Source organism: Bombina bombina, chromosome 1 (genome assembly GCF_027579735.1).
Source record: "Bombina bombina isolate aBomBom1 chromosome 1, aBomBom1.pri, whole genome shotgun sequence".
In the NCBI taxonomy this organism is placed as follows: Eukaryota; Metazoa; Chordata; class Amphibia; order Anura; family Bombinatoridae; genus Bombina; species Bombina bombina.
In genome coordinates this window covers 1,556,169,081-1,556,193,311 of record NC_069499.1, presented here as the reverse complement: position 1 = coordinate 1,556,193,311, position 24,231 = coordinate 1,556,169,081, and the positions used below count along the sequence as shown (strand labels likewise).

Sequence of the window (24,231 nt, the reverse complement as noted above, 5' to 3'; positions counted from 1 at the left end):
ACAGGCAAGAAGCCAGAAGTTTGTATTTTCTGACGTCCGTCAGAAAAATCTCCATGGACAGGGAATCTATGATTGTCCCTAGGAAACACACTCTTGTAGCTGGAACTAAAGAACTCTTTTCTAGATTCACCTTCCACCCTTGGGAACGTAGAAAAGACAACATCTCTGTATGAGATTTTGCTAGTTGAAAAGATGACGCTTTAAATAAGATGTCGTCTAGACAAGGCACCGCTGCAATTCCTTGAGATCTGATTACTACCAAAAGAGCCCCCAGAACCTTTGTGAATATTCTGGGAGCCGTGGCAAGACCAAACAGAAGTGCAACAAACTGGAAATGCTTGTCCTGAAAAGCAAACCTGAGAAACTGGTGATGATCCCTTTGAATGGGAACATGAAGATACGCGTCCTTCAGATCTATGGTCGTCATGAACTGACCTTCCTGAACCAACGGAAGAATGGAACTAATAGTTTCCATTTTGAAGGTCGGAACCCTGAGAAATTTGTTGACGGACTTTAAATCTAGGAGGGGATGGAAAGTTCCCTCCTCTTTGTGAACCACAAATAGATTTGAATAGAATCCTAGACCTTGTTCCTCTAGAGGAACTGGAAAAGTAACTCCCAGGGAGGATAGGTCCTTTACGCAATTTAAGAAGGCCTCCCTCTTTACCTGGTTTGAGGAAAATCTTGACAGGAGAAATCTGCCCCTTTGAGGGCAAGATTTGAACCCTATTTTGTAACCCTGGGATATTATATCCACACCCTATGGATCTGGGACATTGTGTACCCAATCCTGCTGAAAAAGAGAGGGTCTGCCCCCACTTGAACCAAATATGGATCAGAGACGAACCCTTCATGCTGATTTAGAATCAGTGGAAGGCTTCTTGTTTTGCTTCCCCCTATTCCAAGGCTGACTGGACGTCCAAGAGGTCCTGGATTGCTCTGGCTTGGAAGAGGAGGAGGAAGACTTCTGTCCTTTAAAGTTGCAAAAGAAGTGAAAATTAGAATTTTGACGACCTTTGGTCAATTTTTCTTGTCCTGAGGTAGGAAAGATCCCTTTCCACCCGTAATTTCGGAAATGATTTCTGCCAGACCAGGGCCAAAGAGAGTTTTCACACATATGTACACAAAGATGAGACAAATGAACTGTATTTTTCACAAAGAAAGTTCAAATTAACTCCTGTGATATTGCACCAGTCAATACTGATATAATTCCAAAACAAAGTTCCGTTCATAGGAGTATCAAAAACAAGCAATCCCTTTAAGTAATATGTGGACAAAGCATTAGATATGTGGGTACCTTGGTAAATCTACAGATCCAACAAAATATTATTCACAGTGTAATATATACTGTTGTGGAACTTCCACCTTACCGGATCCACACCCCCTGTTATTCATATACCTATCACCGGGGGTCCGCTATGCAGGTAGGAGCCTATAAGGGCTCCAAGGAATCCGCTCTCCCACTCGGCCAACAGCCACAAGGCACGCCGAAACTAACGAAACTGGATGCAGCTGCGAGGGCTCTCCTTCATGCCCACAATTCAATTCAAGCAAACTTTCAGGATTAGCAACACCATCCAATATTGCGGATAAATGCAAGAGGGAAGATTCTGTTAAATTAAAACGTCCATTTTATTTGTTAAATGTAATAAAATACAAACACTCAGGGCACAGCACACAGGCACTGATAGCTGACGCGTTTCATGCCTGCAGGCATTTAATCAGAGCTAAATAATACATTGACAAACATCCCTATTTAAATGCTAAAAAACAACGCTGTGTGGCCAATCAGGAAAAACATGGTAGTTTGTTACGTAATTTCCATGTAAACACTCATTTGACATCTAGCCACTCAGACCTTAATCTTAATCAACATAAATAAAATTTCTTCACAATGTTGGCAAGGCTAAAGTACTCGACACTTATAACTGTTGTTTAGTTACATATTACTTCTGATACCTAGATACATTGTCAGTATAATTGTAACCATTAATATCGTAAACTCCAGAGCAGTTCAACTACGTTATCCAAGTCTTAAATAAATAAGAAGCATTGGAATTCTTAAAGAAATATTTCACATTGAGTCCAGTATTGGAAACGAGTGAAAGAGGAGAGGGGCATATTACACATTAGTATACAATATAATATATTATAATATAATAGATTGTTTGTTTATCAACTGACAAATATCAAACACAAACAGTATTTCATTATAAATGATGCAATAAAAAATTGCTGTGTAAAAGATAAATGCAAATTGTTCATTCATATACGGCAAGTGTTTGAGCACTATGTCAGTTTGTCAATATACAGAACTAAATATATAACACATTGGAAACTCTCATAAAATATATCCCATTAGGGGACATATAATATTGTATTAGTGACGAGTGTATAAGCACCAACTCATCCTGCTGCCATTATCTGGTATTAGCAATGAATAATTTCACATCGCTAATCTTATTTATTCCAAATGGATGCCCTGTTTTTAGGGTATATATCCAAAACACTTCCTTTTTGCTAAGTGCTGCAAATTTATCTCCACCCCTAGGACCCAAATTGATTTTATCTATACCTTGAAAATAGAAAGATTTCTCTGTGGAACCACCATGTGTAGCACAATGTTTGGCTAAGGGAGTTTTAGGAATTTCTTCCTCTAAGGACAAAAGATGTTCTCTAATCCTATCCTTCAACATCCTTGAGGTTAAAGAATCTAGAAGTTGAAAACAAAAAGAAAGCGCCTCATGGTGTGGTAATCAAACACAAATGTGCAACGATATGGAAAAGGACGAGTGGAATAGTACTCACAAGTGAAGTGGCACTCTTAATGAAAAGAAGTGCAAACGAGCAGGCTGACCTTTAATCAGTAGTCAGTACACTGGAGGGACGAGATTTTGTTGGTGACAGGAAAAAGGCTGCTGAACAGCCAAAGCCAGGTGGATTAGTGCTCCAATCTGTGTCTGTCCGTGAGATATACATCAACAAATAAATACTTTGTTTTTATCATACTCGGATATTTGAACTTTTTCACAACCTTCTTATGTTGAAGTTTATCGCTACTAAGAAGCAAACTATACCTGCATCGTTTTGCCTTTCACAGCAGCGCATAAGGCGTTGTTAATTATCCTGTCCTTTGTTGGTGTATATCTCACGGATATACAAGGATGTAAACGATGTGCTAGAAACTGATAATATTCCGACACTATATAATGCTTTATCGCTACCGTTGTAATGAGGGATTTCTTTAAGACACAAACAATTCTAGATAGGTGAAGAAAAGTCTTATGGTTTTGCAGAGCCCTATTACTTAATGTTCTGTAGCTCACCTATAAGGGGTTTGAGACGCATGCAAGTTTATTTTACCCATATTGTATAAGCAGCGCATTCTAATTGCTCTAACATTTTATACCAAAATATATTAAAGGGATATGACAGGGACATAAAAATCAGGTTTTCACTTTCCTGATTCAGATAGAACATACAGTTTTAAACAACTTTCCAATTTACTTTTATTATCCAATTTGCTGCATTCTCTTGGTATCCTTTATTGGAAGAGCAACAATGCACTACTGGGAGCTAGCTTAGCACAGAAGGTATGTGCACCAATAACCAGCTAGCTCCCAGTAGTGCTCCTTAGCCTACCTAGGTATGCTTTTCAACAAAGAGAACTAAGGAAATTATATAATAGAAGTAAAGAAAGTAGAAAGTTGTTTAAAATTGCATGCTCAATCTGAATCATGAAAGTTTAAATTTGACTTTACTGTCCGTTTAAAGGGATAGAAAGGTTAACAATGAAATGTGCATGAGTTTACTTCAATTTTGTCTTATACTTTCGTCAGTTATAACTGTATTTCTGCGGCATACGCACATATGCTGTGAGGGCCTGTGCACCACTAGTCAAACACCCTGTCTGCTTAGATAGCTGATGGTCATGTGTACTGCGTCTGTGTCATACAAGGCACTGCTGACTATCTGAGCAGGCATGGTGTTTGAGTACTGGTGCACAGGCCCTCACAGGATATCTACGTATGCCGCAGAAATACAGTTATAACTGACGAAAGTATAATACAAAAGTGCTTCGATTTCAAATTGAAACGCACCCATGCACATTTCCTTTTTTACCGGTCTATCCCTTTAAAGTCAGTTTGTTATATTTGAATTATAGTTCTATAAGCACTGGATGGCAAAAGATCAAGTACAAATATATTTGTAAGCATTTAAAACAATAGTTTTAACAACATGTATAGGTTTAACAAGATGTTTAATGCAAAAGTTAATATGTTTCAAGCTGCAATCTTCTTTCATCATGGTTTTTGTGCCATTTTCCTGCAATTTAATTATAAAAACTGTGAGGTTTCCAGTTCCTGCTAGAGATTTAAGGGCAGACTCACAATGTAACACTGCTATACCTCCTACTGAGCATGTGCACAGGCTCACAGGGTATATATATATATGCTAGTCTGTGATTGGCTGATGTCTGTCACATGATATAGGGGGCTGCAAAATGGGAGAAAAAATAAATTTGCCAGAAAAAAAATCTACTGCTTATTTGAAATTCAGATTAGGAGTTATTGCATTGTCTTTTTATTATGCACTTGTAAATTATGCAATTCTACTGTATTTAGTGGGAGTTTAGTTGAGCATATCCCTTTAAAGGGATATGAAACCCAAAAATGTTCTTCTATGATTCAGATAGAGCAAACCATTTAAAGAAGTCTCCAATTTACTTCTATCGTCAAATTTGCTTCGTTCTTATGTCATTCTTTGTTGAAGAGATACCTAGGTAGGCATCTGGAGCACTACATGACAGGAAATAGTGCTGCCGTCTAGTGCTCTTGCAAATGGATAACATTCTTGCAAAACTGCTGCCATATAGTGCTCCAGAAATGGAACGGCTTACGTCCCTGCTTTTCAACAAAAGATACCAAAAGAACGAAGACACATTGATAATAGAAGTAAATTAGTTGTTTAAAATTGCATGCTCTGTCTGAATCATGAAAGAAAAAACACAATTTATGCTTACCTGATAAATTTCTTTCTCTTGTGGTGTATCCAGTCCACGGATCATCCATTACTTGTGGGATATTCTCATTCCCAACAGGAAGTTGTAAGAGGACACCCACAGCAGAGCTGTAATATAGCTCCTCCCCTAACTGTCATAGCCAGTGATTCGACTGAAAACAAGCCGAGAAAGGAGGAACCATAGGGTGCAGTGGTTACTGTAGTTTAAATTTAAAAATTACCTGCCTTAAAATGACAGGGCGGGCCGTGGACTGGATACACCACAAGAGAAATAAATTTATCAGGTAAGCATAAATTGTGTTTTCTCTTGTAAGGTGTATCCAGTCCACGGATCATCCATTACTTGTGGGATACCAATACCAAAGCTAAAGTACACGGATGAAGGGAGGGACAAGGCAGGAACTTAAATGGAAGGAACCACTGCCCGTAAAACCTTTCTCCCAAATATAGCCTCCGAAGAAGCAAAAGTATCAAATTTGTAAAATTTTGAAAAAATATGAAGTGAAGACCAAGTCGTCGCCTTGCAAATCTGATCAAAAGAAGCCTCATTTTTAAAGGCCCAAGTGGAAGCCACAGCTCTAGTGGAATGAGCTGTAATCCTTTCAGGAGGTTGCTATCCAGCAGTCTCATAGGCTAAGCGGATTAAGCTTCTTAGTCAAAAAGAAAAAGAGGTTGCCGAAGCCTTTTGACCTCTCCTCTGTCCAGAGTAGTAGACAACAAACAAAGCAGATGTTTGACGAAAATCTTTAGTAGCTTGTAAGTAAAACTTTAATGCACGGACCACGTCCAAATTGTGTAACACAAGGATGGAACTGAACAACAATCTCTTGATTGATATTCTTGTTAGATACCACCTTAGGTAAGAACCCAGGTTTGGTACGCAGGACTACCTTATCCGTATGAAAAATCAGATAAGGAGAATCACATTGTAAGGCAGATAGCTCAGAGACTCTACGAGCCGAGGAAATAGCTACCAAAAAAAGAACTTTCCAAGATAAAAGCTTGATATCTGTGGAATGAAGAGGTTCAAACGGAACTCCTTGAAGAACCTTAAGAACCAAGTTTAAGCTCCATGGTGGACTAAAGCCTGACAAAATGCCTGAACGTCTGGAACATCTGCCAGACGCTTAACTAGCTGACAATCCTTTTTCCAAACCTTCTTGGAGAAAAGATAATATCCTAGCAATCCTGACCTTTCTCCATGAGTAACCCTTGGATTCACACCAATAAAGATATCTACGCCATACCTTATGGTAAATTTTCCTGGTGACAGGCTTTCGTGCCTGTCTTAAGGTATCAATAACTGACTCGGAGAAGCCACGCTTTGATAAAATCAAGCGTTCAATCTCCAGGCAGTCAGCCTCAGAGAAATTAGATTTGGATGGTTGAAAGGACCCTGAAGTAGAAGGTCCTGTTTCAGAGGCAGAGACCATGGTGGAAAGGATGACATGTCCACTAGATCTGCATACCAGGACCTGCGTGGCCACGCAGGTGCTATCAGAATCACAGATGCTCTCTCCTGCTTGATCTTGGCAATCAGTTGAGGGAGCAGAGGAAACGGTGGAAACACATAAGCCAGGTTGAAAGACCAGGGCGCTGCTAGAGCATCTATCAGTGTCGCCTTGGGATCCCTGGACCTGGATCCGTAACACGGAAGCTTGGCGTTCTGGCGAGACGCCATGAGATCCAGTTCTGGTTTGCCCCAATGATGAATCAGTTGTGCAAATGCCTCCGGATGGAGTTCCCACTCTCCCGGATGAAAAGTCTGACGACTTAGAAAATCCGCCTCCCAATGCTCTACACCTGGGATATGGATAGCTGATAGGTGGCAAGAGTGAATCTCTGCCCAGCTAATTATTTTTTAAACTAACATCTCTAGGGAACTTCTCGTTCCCCCTTGATGGTTGATGTAAGCTACAGTCGTGATAATGTCCGACTGAAATCTGATGTACCTCAGAGTTGCTAACTGAGGCCAAGCCCGAAGAGCCTTGAATATCGCTCTTAGTTCCAGAATATTTAATGGAAGGAGAGACTCCTCCTGAGTCCACGATCCCTGAGCCTTCAGGGAGTTCCAGACTGCACCCCAACCTAGAAGGCTGGCATCTGTCGTAACAATTGTCCAATCTGGCCTGCGAAAGGTCATACCTTTGGACAGATGGACCCGAGATAGCCACCAGAGAAGAGAATCCCTGGTCTCTTGGTCCAGATTCAGTTGAGGGGACAAATCTGTGTAATCCCCGCTCCACTGACTGAGCATGCATAGTTGCAGCGGTCTGAGATGTAAGCGTGCAAACGGCACTATGTTCATTGCCGCTACCATTAAGCCGATTACTTCCATACACTGAATCACCGAAGGGCGAGGAATGGAATGAAGAACCCGGCAGGAATTTAGAAGCTTTGATAACCTGGACTCCGTCAGGTGAATTTTCATTTCTACAGAATCTATCAGAGTCCCTAGAAAGGAAACTCTTGTGAGTGGGGATAGAGAACTCTTTTCCTCGTTCACTTTCCACCCATGCGACCACAGAAATGCCAGTACTACGTCCGTATGAGACTTTGCAATTTGGAAGTTTGACGCCTGTATCAGGATGTCGTCTAAATAAGGGGCTACTGCTATGCCCCGCGGCCTTAGGACCGCCATAAGTGACCCTAGAACCTTTGTAAAGATTCTTGGGGCTGTAGCTAATCCCAAGGGAAGAGCTACAACTGGTAATGCCTGTCTTAAAAGGCAAACCTGAGAAACCGATGATGATCTTTGTGTATCGGAATGTGAAGATAAGCATCCTTTAGATCCACTGTAGTCATATATTGACCCTCCTGGATCAGTGGTAGGATGGTACGAATAGTTTCCATCTTGAATGATGGAACTTTGAGGAATTTGTTTAAGATCTTTAGATCCAAAATTGGTCTGAAGGTTCCCTCTTTTTTGGGAACCACAAACAGATTTGAGTAAAAACCCTGTTCCTCCTTTGGAACTGGATGCATCACTCCCATAACTAGGAGGACTCGTACACAGTGTAAGAATGCCTCTCTCTTTATCTGGTGTGCAGATAATTGTGAAAGGTGAAATCTCCCTTTTGGGGGGGAAGCTTTGAAGTCCAGAAGATATCCCTGGGATATAATTTCCAACGCCCAGGGATCCTGAACATCTCTTGCCCACGCCTGGACAAAGAGTGAAAGTCTGCCCCCTACTAGATCCGTTCCCGGATAGGGGGCCGTTCCTTCATGCTGTCTTAGAGGCAGCAGCAGTCTTTTTTACCTGCTTAACTTTTTTCCATGTCAGGTTTGGTCTCCAGACCGTCTTGGATTGAGCAAAAGTTCCCTCTTGTTTATTATTAGAGGAAGTTGATGCCGCACCTGCCTTGAAGTTTTGAAAGGCACGAAAATTAGACTGTTTGGCCCTAGATTTGGACTTGTCCTGAGGAAGGGCATGACCTTTTCCTCCAGTGATATCAGCAATAATCTCCTTCAACCAGGCCCGAATAGGGTCTGCCCATTGAAGGGAATGTTAAGTAGCTTAGATTTTGAAGTCACGTCAGCTGACCATGATCTAAGCCATAGCGCTCTGCGTGCCTGTATAGCAAAACCAGAATTCTTAGCCGTTAGTTTAGTCAAATGAACAATGGCATCAGAATAAAAGAATTGGCTATCTTAAGTGCTCTAAGTTTGCCAAGTACCGTATTTTTCGCTCCATAAGACGCACCTGACCATAAGACGCACCTAGTTTTTGGAGGAGGAAAACAAGAAAAAAAATATTCTGAAAAGAGCTTGTGTGTGATTGAGAATGTGTGATAAAAATGTGTGTGAGTGTGTGATAAGAGTATGTGTGTGTGTGTGAGAGTGTGAGAGTGCTTGTGTGTGTTTGAGAGTGTGTGATATGCCTCATGTAAAAACTAACATGTATGGCATCCTCATCCTTTCCAACTTGGGGTTCAGGTTAACAACAGGTTAACAACACATATGCGTGCAAAACCCTGCAACACACACAGAGTAGAAGGTGAAAAGCAAATGATTTAGGGGAGCGCAAGCTTTCACACACATTGCTTAAGTTTGGAGAAGAGCAAGCACAAAGTCTTATATCAACTTACTGCAGTGTAGCAAAGTGTCAGAATAGAAGACGTAGACACATTGCTTAGTGCGAGCTGACCAGTGTTAATTTCGTCGACTAAAACTAGACTAAAATGACTATAAAACTAAAGAAATTCTGATGACTAAAATACGACTAAAACTAAAATGACATTTTAGTCAAAAGACTATGACTAAAACTAAATCAAAATGACATTTTAGTCAAAAGACTATGACTAAAACTAAATCAAAATGACATTTTAGTCAAAAGACTATGACTAAAACTAAATCAAAATTTGCTGACAAAAACATTTTATGCAAGGTGTTAATCAATCCCTATCCAATTACTACTCTTTTGTAAAATTTACTAAACTTAATTTTATTAAATTTTAAGATAAATAAAGACATGTTATATACCACAACAGTTAAATCTGTTAAATCTGTATTGCATGTTCAAACCTTAATACCATAAATCAAATCAGGTTAATAAACCTTTACTCCAGGACTATATAATTTGTTTCAAAGTTCTAGAGCAGTGATAATTTCGTTGCCGAAAATGTTTCGAATCTGTGAACAATCAATTGATTCTTCCTATAGAAATAAGCATAACCCATGAGTATGGATTTAAGTTATGCTGTGCCTGTGCTAGCTGCAGAAACTTTTTGTTATGTTGAGTTACTTGATACTTGTTTTAATTATTAACAGAGAACTGTTAAAGTTTTTATATTGGGTAATATGTGCAATACAGCCAATACAGTTTACAGTTTTGTTTTTTTTATATTTTAAAGTTGCACTTCTGTATCTCCAGTAGATTTTAGTCGACTAAATCTCCAGTAGATACTAGAGATTTAGTCGACTAAAATCTACTGGAGATTCAGTCGACTAAAACTAGACTAAAACTAAAACAATTCAGATGACTAAAATACGACTAAAACTAAAATGGCATTTTAGTCAAAAGACTAAAACTAAGACTAAATTGAAATTTGTCGTCAAAATTAACACTGGAGCTGACCTGTTAGAGCTGAGACAGAGCGCCAACAGTGTTGCAAACGGCCGTTTGAGTGGTGTGAGACGTCAGCGTTGGCTCATCTGTTCGTTTGTTTCCGTTCTCGGAGGATGCCGTGTTTTGAGATTAGTTACCGGAGGTAGGTGAATTGGTAACGAGACTCGGCTGCTTTAATTAACTATAAGTCACTGTAGGCAGAAAGTTTATAGGTATAGATGGTTGAACTTTAGGAAAAGGCTTGGAATAAGGTGTTGACGTTATCTAAGCACTAGGTTGAGGGCGTGGATCAGTTTTAAAGGTGGAATGGGAGGAGTTTGGACAGGATGCTAGGAACAGCTGAAAGAATCCTGACACCCGGCTGCATTCGCTCCATAAGACGCACAGACATTTCCCCTTACTTTTGAGGGGGGGAAAAGTGCATCTAATGGAGCAAAAAATACGGTATGTCATCCAATGGAGTCACTACCTGTAAAGCCTCTTCCAGAGACTCAAACCAGTACGCCGCAGCAGCAGTGACAGGGGCAATGCATGCAAGGGGCTGTAGGATAAAACCTTGTTGAATAAATATTTTCTTAAGGTAACCTCTAATTTTTTATCCATTGGATCTAAAAAAAAAAAACACAACTGTCCTCGACAGGGATAGTAGTACGCTTTACTAGAGTAAAAACTGCTCCCTCCACCTTAGGGACTGTCTGCCATAAGTCTCATGTGGTGGCGTCTATTGGAAACATTTTTCTAAAAATAGGAGGGGAAGAGAATGGCACACCTGGTCTATCCCATTCCTTATTAATAATTTCTGTAAACCTTTTAGGTATTTGGAAAAACATCAGTACACAACGGCACTGCAAAGTATTTATCCAGTCTACACAATTTCTCTGGCACTGCAATGGTATCACAGTCATTCAGAGCAGCTAAAACCTCCCTAAGTAACACGTGGAGGTGTTCAAGCTTAAATTTAAATGTAGAAATATTAGAATCAGGTATCTTTCCTGAGTCATTAACATCACCCACTGACTGAAGCTCTCTTTCCTCAGCTTCTGCATATTGTGAGGCAGTATCAGACATGGTTCTTAAAGCGTCAGTATGCTCTGCATTTTGTCTCACCCCAGAGCTATCTCGCTTACCTCTAAGTTCAGGTAGTCTGGCTAATACCGCTGACAGTGTATTATCCATGACTGCCGCCATGTCTTGTAAAGTAAACGCTATGGGCGCCCTAGATGTATTTGGTGCCATTTGAGCGTGAGTCCCTTAAGCGGGAGTCAAAGGGTCTGACACGTGGGGAAAGTTAGTCGGCATAACTTCCCCCTCGTCAGATTCCTCTGGTGATACATTTTTTAAAGACAGAAAATGATCTTTATTGCATAAAATGAAATCAGTACATTTGGTACACATTCTAAGAGGGGGTTCCACCATGGCTTTTAAACATAATAAACAAGGAGTTTCTTCTATGTCAGACATGTTTATACAGAATAGCAATGAGACTAGCAAGCTTGGAAAACACTTTAAATCAAGTTAACAAGCAAATATAAAAAACGGTACTGTGCCTTTAAGAGAAACAAATTTTGTCAGAATTTGAAAAACAGTGAAAAAATGCAGTAAATCAAACAAAATTTTTACAGTGTGTATAATAGGCTAACAGAGCATTGCACCCACTTGCAAATGGATGATTAACCCCTTAGTTCAAAAAACGGATCAAAAAAACGAAATAGACGTTTTTTAACAGTCACAACCAACTGCCACAGCAAGCTGTGGCCCTACCTTCCCCAATAAACGACTTTGGAAAGCCTTTGGGCCCTTTAGAGATGTCCTATAGCATTCAGAGGGCCTTTGAGGGAAGCTGGATGTCACAGTTTGTAATTTTAACTGCACCAACTGTAACTTTTATACTACAACAGTGGAAATTGTTTCTAGTCAAAATTTAAGCCAGCCATGTGGAAAAAACTAGGCCCCAATAAAGTTTTATCACCAAAGCATATATAAAAACGATTAAACATGCCAGCAAACGTTTTATATTGTAAATATCATAAGGGTATTACCCCTGGGAGTAAGCATGATACCAGTCGTTATTAAATCACTGTATTCAGGCTTAACTTACATTAATCTGGTATTTTCTAGTGTTTTCCATCTCTAGAAAAAATTATAACTGCACATACCTGATAGCAGAATAAACTGCACGCCATTCTCTCGCTGAAGTTACCTCATCTGTGTAATCCCCTCAGACATATGTGAGAATAGCAATGGATCTTAGTTACAAACTGCTAAGATCATAGAAACCTCAGGCAGATTCTTCTTCTATTTACTGCCTGAGATAAAATAGTACAACTCCGGTACTATTTAACAAGAACAAACTTTTGATTGAAGAAAATAAACTAGCTATATTTAACCACTCTCTCCTACAACGTCCTTGCTTGTTGAGAGTTGCAAGAGAATGACTGGGTATGACAGTTAGGGGAGGAGCTATATTAAAGCTCTGCTGTGGGTGTCCTCTTGCAACTTCCTGTTGGGAATGAGAATATCCCACAAGTAATGGATGATCCGTGGACTGGATACACCTTACAAGAGAAATTAGGGGTTTATATCCCTTTAATGAATGCTAAAACTTTACACTTATTGGGCAACTAATATTATCTACATGTTAGTCTCACACTAATCTTTTATTTGAATACATCATTATATCCAGCATTTATTTAGTCTTTAATGTCCTTTTAAATAGTATTCTTTAATACGCCTATTACATTTTGTTTCAGTTTAATGCCACTTTAAAGGAACATTCTAAAGCAAAAAGTACTTTACCTATGTGTTTAACCACTTTTTGAGGGTACCCGCATAGGCTAACTGGTAATGTTGGTGTTAGCTTTGAGACACAAAGAGATAAACTTTTCTTTGGTTAAAGTGATATTGGCTTTTCCTTTGCACCGAATTTAGTTACGTCCTCTTTTGCTTTCAAAGCTGCACAAATAAAGCTGAACTCTCCTCAATGCTGCATCACCGACTGCCAATCAGGTACATCACGCCCTCACATTGTTGTTATTTCCACCAATCAGTTCACATATTAAAATGAGCTGCTTGAATAAATCAATAAGAATCCCGCAAGCTTTTTTTTTTTTTTTTTTTTGAAGGAATATTAAACTCAAACATTTATATCACACAAAGAAAAAAAAAACTGTGATAAGCATATGAACTTAAAGTGAAGGTCCATTTTGATGAATTAGTGCCCAGTTTTTCATCAAAATTGACATTTCACTGTTTTCTTCAAAAACTTACCTTTTAATCCTGGCAGCCGCTCCAGCACTTCCTCCGCCCTTCGCAAGCCACCTTTGCGGGTCCAAAATGACAAATCCGGCTTCCTCCAATCACAGCGTTGCATCAGGCCAAGATTCCCCCGGGGGGGGGGGGAAGCTGTGATTGGAGGAAGTCTGATTCATCATTTCTGACGTCTGCAGAGGCTTCCGACGGCCAGGGGAATCGCTGGAATGGCATTCAGGATAAAAAGGTAAGTTTTTGAAGAAAATAGTGAAATGTCAATTTTGATGAATTAAAGTGCCCTTGTTTTTAATAGGTTTATTAAAAACCGGGCACTAATTCATCAAAATGGACCTTCACTTTAAAGTGAATGTAAAGTCAGCAGGAGTCGCTAATGCCATATTATAAATGAAGACAAATAAGGGGGACTTTAATTAATTGTTTTTCATTTTCTAATTCTAACATTTAAAAAATACCTTTTCTTTATTTTCCTACCCCGCTTCCTCCGCCCGCCATATTGTCCCTCTGTTTGAGATTGATTGACAACGATTGCCAATCCTGTTTTCCCCCCAGGGGCGTTTAACCCCTTTTTTGAAACGTCATGCGCTTCTTATGCGCATACATTAGAAAACCTAATCTACAGATGGAGAACGGATGTGCATGCTCTATAGCACACATTTTGAGATTGAGCAATACACAACAGCCTTCTGATGACCGGGTATTTTACGTTTTTAATATTGATTTTAATGGATGTGCAGAGTAATTATATCGGTATTTAACTCATGCGCAGAGTAAATATATCCAATTTTAAGACATGCGCAAAGCTCCACGGGTGCGCGTTTAAGACATACATATAGAGAGGCTGGGACCACTCTATATGTCACCCTGTGAATAACACGGAAGTGTCGGCTGGGATGAGTCAGATCTAAATCAGAGCAAAGTTAGTATTCAAAATATATAATACATGTTAAATTAAAAAACAAACAAAAAAACAGCGGTTTGAATATATATGTGTAAATGAAGTAGTAGGAGGCTTCAGCTGATAGAAAATTGACATTCACTTTAAATGCCCCTTGCTTAGAATTATTCATAGCATAGTGTAAGTATTGACGCATAAGGCTGCGTGTTTACAGTACAGGTAATAAGTCTGTCTGTGTAAATACCACAATCGTCTTGTGTTTGTAAATATCATAAATACTTACTCTCCTTCATCAGAATGGGTGGGAAACGAGAATCAATCCTTCCCTTATAGATCTGACCGTCAAATCCTAAAATGGCAATTTCCTCCTGTGGCTGGCAAGGGCACAAAGAAACAGATTAGATGTGATTAGGACAACTGAGAGCAAAAAAGAGGAAGAAAATAGGCAGAAAATGGATAAAAAAATTAGAAAAAAAAAATAAAAAAAAATTATGACCTCACTTTCCAATAGAGCTGCAACAACTAATCGTCATAATCGATTAGTTGGTTTGCAATTAGTTGGTCTTTGCACAACACCAGCTCCTTCACTCCAATGAACTCCTGCACTTGGTATTGTGTTTTATGGTTATGTCCTTAGCCTAAAGGGCGTCTACTTTTCACTTTTTCAGGACAGTATACGTTTACAACTACCCCTGGCTTATGTGCAACCCAGATATAATAGTGATCATTTGGATTGTTATTTAGTGATTTGGAACTATGCTTTTCATGATATAGTGCTGAGCTTGTTGTTCACACCTTGCCCCTAGATTGATGGGAGTTATTTAAATTGATGTGCACTATTATCTGTTTGCACAATTATTAGCGTATTGCTTGCTATTGCTGATTATAAGTACTGTATAAATAAATGTGTAAGGCTTTGTCCTGTTATTGATATACAGTCCTTAGCGCTTCTGATTTTTTTTTTTTTTATTTTTTTTTTTAATAAATTGTGATAATATGTACCAGATTCAACCTTTAAAAGTATATATTCATATTTTTAGAGCGGACTAGATATTTCCCCTAACCTTATAGCTGGTTATTTACCATTGCATATAGATATTCAAGATATTTTTATGTTAGAATAAAGTCAAGGGTTACTTTATTGAGAGGCCCCTTGCCAAGGTAGAAAACACTTAGCATTGGTGAAGAGCTAACAAAGATAAATATCCCACTTTGGTGAAATTGGCCAAACCCTACTTATACACCTCAACAGCCTTTTCTCTGCTGCAGGAAATATAGCTGCAAACAGAGAACCAGCCTTAGCCAGAAGCATGTGGACATGTTGAGATTTTTGCTTTTCAATGCAAAGTTTCTGAAAGAGTGAATAACAGAATGTTATTAATAGTGATAGTCTAACTTTTTCTAGTTCTACCTCTTTTCAAACAGTTTGTGGTTTTGTTTAATTATAAAACTGTGCTCTGCTGCTTAAAAATGGAAGAAACAGTTGTGTTAATGTAAAGTTTTAGTCTGAAGTTTATATTTGTAACACTCATTATGTGGATTTTATTTAAAACATAGAAAACTATTTATTGATTCTCTTTTTATCCGATTAGTCGATTAATGGAAAAAAAAATCGGCCGATTAATCGATTATGAAAATAATCGTTAGTTGCAGCCCTACTTTCCAAGATGCAATGATAAAAGTTGGAAGAACTCTGCCATGACTTACAGCTAATGAATATAATACAGCTGGTGACTAGTGATGTTGTGCAACTACTACTGCTGATTAGCTAACTAGAGATGACCTACACGACTTACAGCTCCTGAGTATAATACAGCTGGTGACTAGTGATGTTGTGCAACTTCTGCTGATTAGCTGACCAGTGATGACCTACATGACTTATAGCTGACCAGTGATGACCTACACGACTTATAGCTAATGAGTATAATACAGCTGGTGACTAGTGATGTTGTACAACTACTGCTGATTAGCTGACCAGAGATGACCAACATGACTTACAGCTAATGAGTATAATACAGCTGGTAACTAGTGATGTTGTACAACTACTGCTGATTAGCTGACCAGAGATGACCAACATGACTTACAGCTAATGAGTATAATACAGCTGGTGACTAGTGATGTTGTGCAACTACTACTGCTGATTAGCTGACCAGAGATGACCTACATGACTTACAGCTAATGAATATAATACAGCTGGTGACTAGTGATGTTGTGCAACTACTACTGCTGATTAGCTGACCAGAGATGACCTACATGACTTACAGCTAATGAATATAATACAGCTGGTGACTAGTGATGTTGTGCAACTTCTGCTGATTAGCTGACCAGAGATGACCAACATGACTTACAGCTAATGAGTATAATACAGCTGGTGACTAGTGATGTTGTGCAACTTCTGCTGATTAGCTGACCAGAGATGACCAACATGACTTACAGCTAATGAGTATAATACAGCTGGTGACTAGTGATGTTGTGCAACTACTACTGCTGATTAGCTGACCAGAGATGACCTACACGACTTACAGCTAATGAATATAATACAGCTGGTGACTAGTGATGTTGTGCAACTACTACTGCTGATTAGCTGACCAGAGATGACCTACATGACTTACAGCTAATGAGTATAATACAGCTGGTGACTAGTGATGTTGTGCAACTACTACTGCTGATTAGCTGACCAGTGATAACCTACATGACTTACAGCTAATGAGTATAATACAGCTGGTGACTAGTGATGTTGTGCAACTTCTGCTGATTAGCTGACCAGAGATGACCAACATGACTTACAGCTAATGAGTATAATACAGCTGGTGACTAGTGATGTTGTGCAACTTCTGCTGATTAGCTGACCAGAGATGACCAACATGACTTACAGCTAATGAGTATAATACAGCTGGTGACTAGTGATGTTGTGCAACTACTACTGCTGATTAGCTGACCAGAGATGACCTACACGACTTACAGCTAATGAATATAATACAGCTGGTGACTAGTGATGTTGTGCAACTACTACTGCTGATTAGCTGACCAGAGATGACCTACACGACTTACAGCTAATGAATATAATACAGCTGGTGACTAGTGATGTTGTGCAACTACTACTGTTGATTAGCTGACCAGAGATGACCTACATGACTTACAGCTAATGAATATAATACAGCTGGTGACTAGTGATGTTGTGCAACTACTACTGTTGATTAGCTGACCAGAGATGACCTACATGACTTACAGCTAATGAGTATAATACAGCTGGTGACTAGTGATGTTGTGCAACTACTGCTGATTAGCTGACCAGAGATGACCTACACGACATACAGCTAATCAGTATAATACAGCTGGTGACTAGTGATGTTGTGCAACTACTACTGCTGATTAGCTGACCAGAGATGACCAACATGACTTACAGCTAATGAGTATAATACAGCTGGTGACTAGTGATGTTGTGCAACTACTACTGCTGATTAGCTGACCAGAGATGACCTACATGACTTACAGCTAATGAGTATAATACAGCTGGTGACTAGTGATGTTGTGCAACTACTGCTGATTAGCTGACCAGAGATGACCTACACGACATACAGCTAATCAGTATAATACAGCTGGTGACTAGTGATGTTGTGCAACTACTGCTGCTGATTAGCTGACCAGAGATGACCAACATGACTTACAGCTAATGAGTGTTATACAGCTGGTGACTAGTGATGTTGTACAACTACTACTGCTGATTAGCTGACCAGTGATGACCTACATGACTTACAGCTAATGAATATAATACAGCTGGTGACTAGTGATGTTGTGCAACTACTACTGCTGATTAGCTGACCAGTGATGACCAACATGACTTACAGCTAATGAATATAATACAGCTGGTGACTAGTGATGTTGTGCAACTACTACTGCTGATTAGCTAACTAGAGATGACCTACACGACTTACAGCTCCTGAGTATAATACAGCTGGTGACTAGTGATGTTGTGCAACTTCTGCTGATTAGCTGACCAGTGATGACCTACATGACTTATAGCTAATGAGTATAATACAGCTGGTGACTAGTGATGTTGTGCAACTTCTGCTGATTAGCTGACCAGAGATGACCTACATGACTTACAGCTAATGAGTATAATACAGCTGGTGACTAGTGATGTTGTGCAACTACTACTGCTGATTAGCTGACCAGTGATGACCTACATGACTTACAGCTAATGAGTATAATACAGCTGGCGACTAGTGATGTTGTGCAACTTCTGCTGATTAGCTGACCAGTGATGACCTACATGACTTACAGCTAATGAGTATAATACAGCTGGTGACTAGTGATGTTGTGCAACTACTGCTGCTGATTAGCTGACCAGTGATGACCTACATGACTTACAGCTAATGAATATAATACAGCTGGTGACTAGTGATGTTGTGCAACTACTGCTGCTGATTAGCTGACCAGAGATGACCTACATGACTTACAGCTAATGAGTATAATACAGCTGGTGACTAGTGATGTTGTGCAACTTCTGCTGATTAGCTGACCAGAGATGACCAACATGACTTACAGCTAATGAGTATAATACAGCTGGTGACTAGTGATGTTGTGCAACTTCTGCTGATTAGCTGACCAGAGATGACCTACATGACTTACAGCTAATGAGTATAATACAGCTGGTGACTAGTGATGTTGTGCAACTACTACTGCTGATTAGCTGACCAGAGATGACCTACACGACTTACAGCTAATGAATATAATACAGCTGGTGACTAGTGATGTTGTGCAACTACTACTGCTGATTAGCTGACCAGAGATGACCTACATGACTTACAGCTCCTGAGTATAATACAGCTGGTGACTAGTGATGTTGTGCAACTTCTGCTGATTAGCTGACCAGAGATGACCAACATGACTTACAGCTAATAAGTATAATACAGCTGGTGACTAGTGATGTTGTGCAACTTCTGCTGATTAGCTGACCAGAGATGACCTACATGACTTACAGCTAATGAGTATAATACAGCTGGTGACTAGTGATGTTGTGCAACTACTACTGCTGATTAGCTGACCAGAGATGACCTACACGACTTACAGCTAATGAATATAATACAGCTGGTGACTAGTGATGTTGTGCAACTACTGCTGCTGATTAGCTGACCAGAGATGACCTACACGACTTACAGCTAATGAATATAATACAGCTGGTGACTAGTGATGTTGTGCAACTACTACTGCTGATTAGCTGACCAGAGATGACCTACATGACTTACAGCTAATGAATATAATACAGCTGGTGTCTAGTGGTGCTGTACAACTACTGCTGCTGATTAGCTGACCAGCGATGACCTACACGACTTACAGCTAATGAGTGTTATACAGCTGGTGTCTAGTGATGTTGTGCAACTACTGCTGATTAGCTGACCAGTGATGACCTACACGACTTACAGCTAATGAGTATAATACAGCTGGTGACTAGTGATGTTGTGCAACTACTACTGCTGATTAGCTGACCAGAGATGACCTACACGACATACAGCTAATCAGTATAATACAGCTGGTGACTAGTGATGTTGTGCAACTACTACTGCTGATTAGCTGACCAGAGATGACCTACATGACTTACAGCTAATGAGTGTTATACAGCTGGTGTCTAGTGGTGCTGTACAACTACTGCTGCTGATTAGCTGACCAGCGATGACCTACATAACTTAAAGCTTCTGAGTATAATTCAGCTGGTCACTAGTGATGTTGTGCAACTACTGCTGCTGATTAGCTGACCAGCGATGACCTACACGACTTACAGCTAATGAATATAATACAGCTGGTGACTAGTGATGTTGGGCAACTACTGATGATGATTAGCTGACCAGAGATGACCAACATGACATACAGCTCCTGAGTACAATAGAGCTGGTAACTAGCAATGTTGTGCACTTATTGCTGCTGATTAGCTGACCAGTGATGACCTACATGACTTACAGCTTTTGAATATAATACGGCTGGTGACTAGTGATGTTTTGCACTTATTGCTGCTGAATAGCTGACCAGTGATGACCTACATGACTTACAGCTAATGAGTATAATACAGCTGGTGACTAGTGATATTGTGCAACTACTACTGCTGATTAGCTAACCAGTGATGACCTACATGACTTACAGCTAATGAGTATAATACAGCTGGCAACTAGTGATGTTGGGCAACTACTGCTGCTGATTAGCTGACCAGTGATAACCTACATGACTTACAGCTAATCAGTATAATACAGCTGGTAACTAGCAATGTTGTGCACTTATTGCTGCTGATTAGCTGACCAGTGATGACCTACATGACTTACAGCTCTTGAGTATAATACAGCTGGTGACTAGTGATGTTGTGCAACTTCTGCTGCTGATTAGCTGACCAGTGATGACCTACATGACTTACAGCTCTTGAGTATAATACAGCTGGTGAGTAGTGATGTTGTGCAACTTCTGCTGCTGATTAGCTGACCAGTGATGACCTACATGACTTACAGCTCTTGAGTATAATACAGCTGGTGACTAGTGATGTTGTGCAACTTCTGCTGATTAGCTGACCAGTGATGACCTACATGACTTACAGCTAATGAGTATAATACAGCTGGTGACTAGTGATGTTGTGCAACTTCTGCTGATTAGCTGACCAGTGATGACCTACATGACTTACAGCTAATGAGTATAATACAGCTGGTGACTAGTGATGTTGTGCAACTACTGCTGCTGATTAGCTGACCAGCGATGACCTACATGACTTACAGCTAATCAGTATAATACAGCTGGTCAGGGCTGCCACTAGAAATTTTGGGGCCCCTTACTTAACCAAAGATCAGGGTCCCCCCCTTTGACATGTGCAAATTTGACTAAAATGTATATGCACTTTATTCTTAAGTGTAGTCAAACTTGGAAATGTTGTGAAGGTAGTAACACTCAAAAACAGAACTCAGTAGTAAGGTCAAAATGTCTTAAAATGGGGGGGGAACTTCCGGGCGGCGGCCATGTTAGGTCGCATAACTGTGTGCTGCTCAAGCTTTTCTCAGCTAAACTCCAAAATCTGCCTTTTTGCATCTCATCCCAAATAACTGCCTAAAAGAATTGTGTTGTACTTTGAGAGCCACAACTTTTGATGCTAACAACTCTGAGAATCGCCATTGGCGCCAGTGCCCGGAGCCGTTGTAAGATCCAGGCCTTTTTATTATACCCCCCGGCGGGACGCCTGCAGTCCTGTCGTTAAGCTACACTAAATTTGCTTTATTCACATTGCATTACTGTACCGCAAGACTTTCCTATACTTAGGATTGCACGAGCCTACTAGATTCGCATCAACCTCAAACGCTCAATATGGAGGCTGCTAAACTCATTCTCGACGACATATGCAGCATGCTAGCAACATATCTAATTGCCTTTGATGCGGCTTCGCAGGACCGGCATGGTGGCGGTGAGGAATGTGTCATAGAACAGCCTACCTTAACAGAAGCATCTACCTTGTTCCAGGGGGGTGGTGGCGCCTCAGGGCCCGGGTGTCCACCATCCACCTGTTCTGTATTCTGGTCAGCTCTTGAAAATGGTTTGGGGGAGCCGGAGACATGGAGCGGTGGAGTGGCGGCCGAGACTGTGAATACTAATGAGGGACATTGCGCATCGCTGACAACCTATGGGCTGCTCCCCCTCCGTGCTGCCGAATGACACCACGCTGGTTAGCCCCATACATACCTTTGCTGGAGCCTCTCCTGAAATCAACAATGGAGCATTTCCACCGCCGCTGATTTTCCTAGGACTTGTCCCTTCACAGGCTGGACATCGCTTGGCTATGACTCTAAACTTAGTGCCGAGTGTTGGGACAACGAGAGAACAGTTTGCTGACCCGATGTATGTGGTAGGAATTTTCTGATTGGCTGATGGAATCAGCCAATCAGAATCAAGTTCAATCCGATTGGCTGATCCAATCAGCCAATCAGATTGAGCTCGCATTCTATTGGCTGTTCCGAACAGCCAATAGAATGCAAGCTCAATCTGATTGGCTGATAGAATCTAGTTCAATCCGATTGGCCGATCCAATCAGCCAATCAGATTGAGCTTGCATTCTATTGGCTGTTCGGAACAGCCAATAGAATGCGAGCTCAATCTGATTGGCTGATTGGATCAGCCAATCGGATTGAACTTGATTCTGATTGGCTGATTCCATCAGCCAATCAGAAAATTCCTACCTTAATTCCGATTGGCTGATAGAATCCTATCAGCCAATCGGAATTCGAGGGACGCCATCTTGGATGACGTCCCTTAAAGGAACAGTCATTCGTCGTTCAGTCGTCGGTCCGGATGGATGTTCCGCGCTGGAGGTCTTCAGGATCCTGCCGCTTCGCTCCGGATGGAAGACCATAGAAGATGCCGCCTGGATGATGACTTCAATCGGATGGAAGATCCTCTTCTGCCCCGCTTGGATGAAGACTTTGACCGGATCATGGACCTCTTCAGCCCCCGCTTGGGCTTGGATCAGGACATCGGAGGAGCTCTTCAGGACGGATCGGTGAACCTGGTATGGTGAAGACAAGGTAGGAAGATCTTCAGGGGCTTAGTGTTAGGTTTATTTAAGGGGGGTTTGGGTTAGATTAGGGGTATGTGGGTGGTGGGTTGTAATGTTGGGGGGGGGGGGGTATTGTATTTATTCTTTTACAGGCAAAAGAGCTGAAATTCTTGGGGCATGCCCCGCAAAGGGCCCTGTTCAGGGCTGGTAAGGTAAAAGAGCTTGTAACTTTTTTAATTTAGAATAGGGTAGGGAATTTTTTATTTTGGGGGTCTTTGTTATTTTATTAGGGGGCTTAGAGTAGGTGTAATTAGTTTAAAATTGTTGTAATATTTTTCTTATGTTTGTAAATATTTTTTTATTTTCTGTAACTTAGTTCTTTTTTATTTTTTGTACTTTAGCTAGTTTATTTAATTGTATTTATTTGTAGGAATTGTGTTTAATTAATTTATTGATAGTGTAGTGTTAGGTTAATTGTAGGTAATTGTAGGTAGTTTATTTAATTATTTTATTGATAGGGTAGTGTTAGGTTTAATTATATCTTAGGTTAGGATTTATTTTACAGGTAAATTTGTTATTATTTTAACTAGGTAACTATTAAATAGTTCTTAACTATTTAATAGCTATTGTACCTGGTTAAAATAATTACAAAGTTGCCTGTAAAATAAATATAAATCCTAAAATAGCTATAATATAATTATAATTTATATTGTAGCTATATTAGGATTTATTTTACAGGTAAGTATTTATCTTTAAATAGGAATAATTTATTTAATAAGAGTTAATTTATTTCGTTAGATAAAATTTATATTTAACTTAGGGGGGTGTTAGTGTTAGGGTTAGACTTAGCTTTAGGGGTTAATCAATTTATTAGAATAGCGGTGAGCTCCGGTCGGCAGATTAGGGGTTAATAATTGAAGTTAGGTGTCGGCGATGTTAGGGAGGGCAGATTAGGGGTTAATACTATTTATGATAGGGTTAGTGAGGCGGGTTAGGGGTTCATAACTTTATTATAGTAGAGCTCAGGTCCGCTCGGCAGATTAGGGGTTAATAAGTGTAGGCAGGTGTTGAGGGGGGCAGATTAGGGGTTAATAAATATAATATAGGGGTCGGCGATGTTAGGGCAGCAGATTAGGGGTACATAGGGATAACGTAGGTGGCGGCGGTTTACGAAGCGGCAGATTAGGGGTTAAAAAAATATGCAGGGGTCAGCGATAGCGGGGGCGGCAGATTAGGGGTTAATAAGTGTAAGGTTAGGGGTGTTTAGACTCGGGGTACATGTTAGGGTGTTAGGTGCAGACGTAGGAAGTGTTTCCCCATAGGAAACAATGGGGCTGCGTTAGGAGCTGAACGCTGCTTTTTTGCAGGTGTTAGGTTTTTTTTCAGCTCAAACAGCCCCATTGTTTCCTATGGGAGAATCGTGCACGAGCACGTTTTTGAGGCCGGCCGCGTCCGTAA

The 24,231-nt window shown here is 40.2% G+C and overlaps 1 protein-coding gene and 1 long non-coding RNA gene across 2 annotated transcripts in view; one reads left to right on the top strand and one right to left on the bottom strand.

Annotated features, from left to right (window-relative positions):
• Positions 1-24,231, bottom strand: part of QRICH2 (glutamine rich 2) — a 477,139-nt gene that overhangs the window by 7,063 nt on the left and 445,845 nt on the right. The window contains exon 14 of the mRNA XM_053709330.1: positions 14,539-14,629. Coding sequence (XP_053565305.1) covers positions 14,539-14,629 — 91 coding nt within the window. The remainder of the gene's footprint in view (positions 1-14,538; positions 14,630-24,231) is intronic.
• The window catches only part of LOC128655774 (uncharacterized), a 300,545-nt gene continuing 290,523 nt past the window's right edge, over positions 14,210-24,231 (top strand). The window contains exon 1 of the long non-coding RNA XR_008401903.1: positions 14,210-14,276. This is a non-coding gene — a long non-coding RNA (uncharacterized LOC128655774). The remainder of the gene's footprint in view (positions 14,277-24,231) is intronic.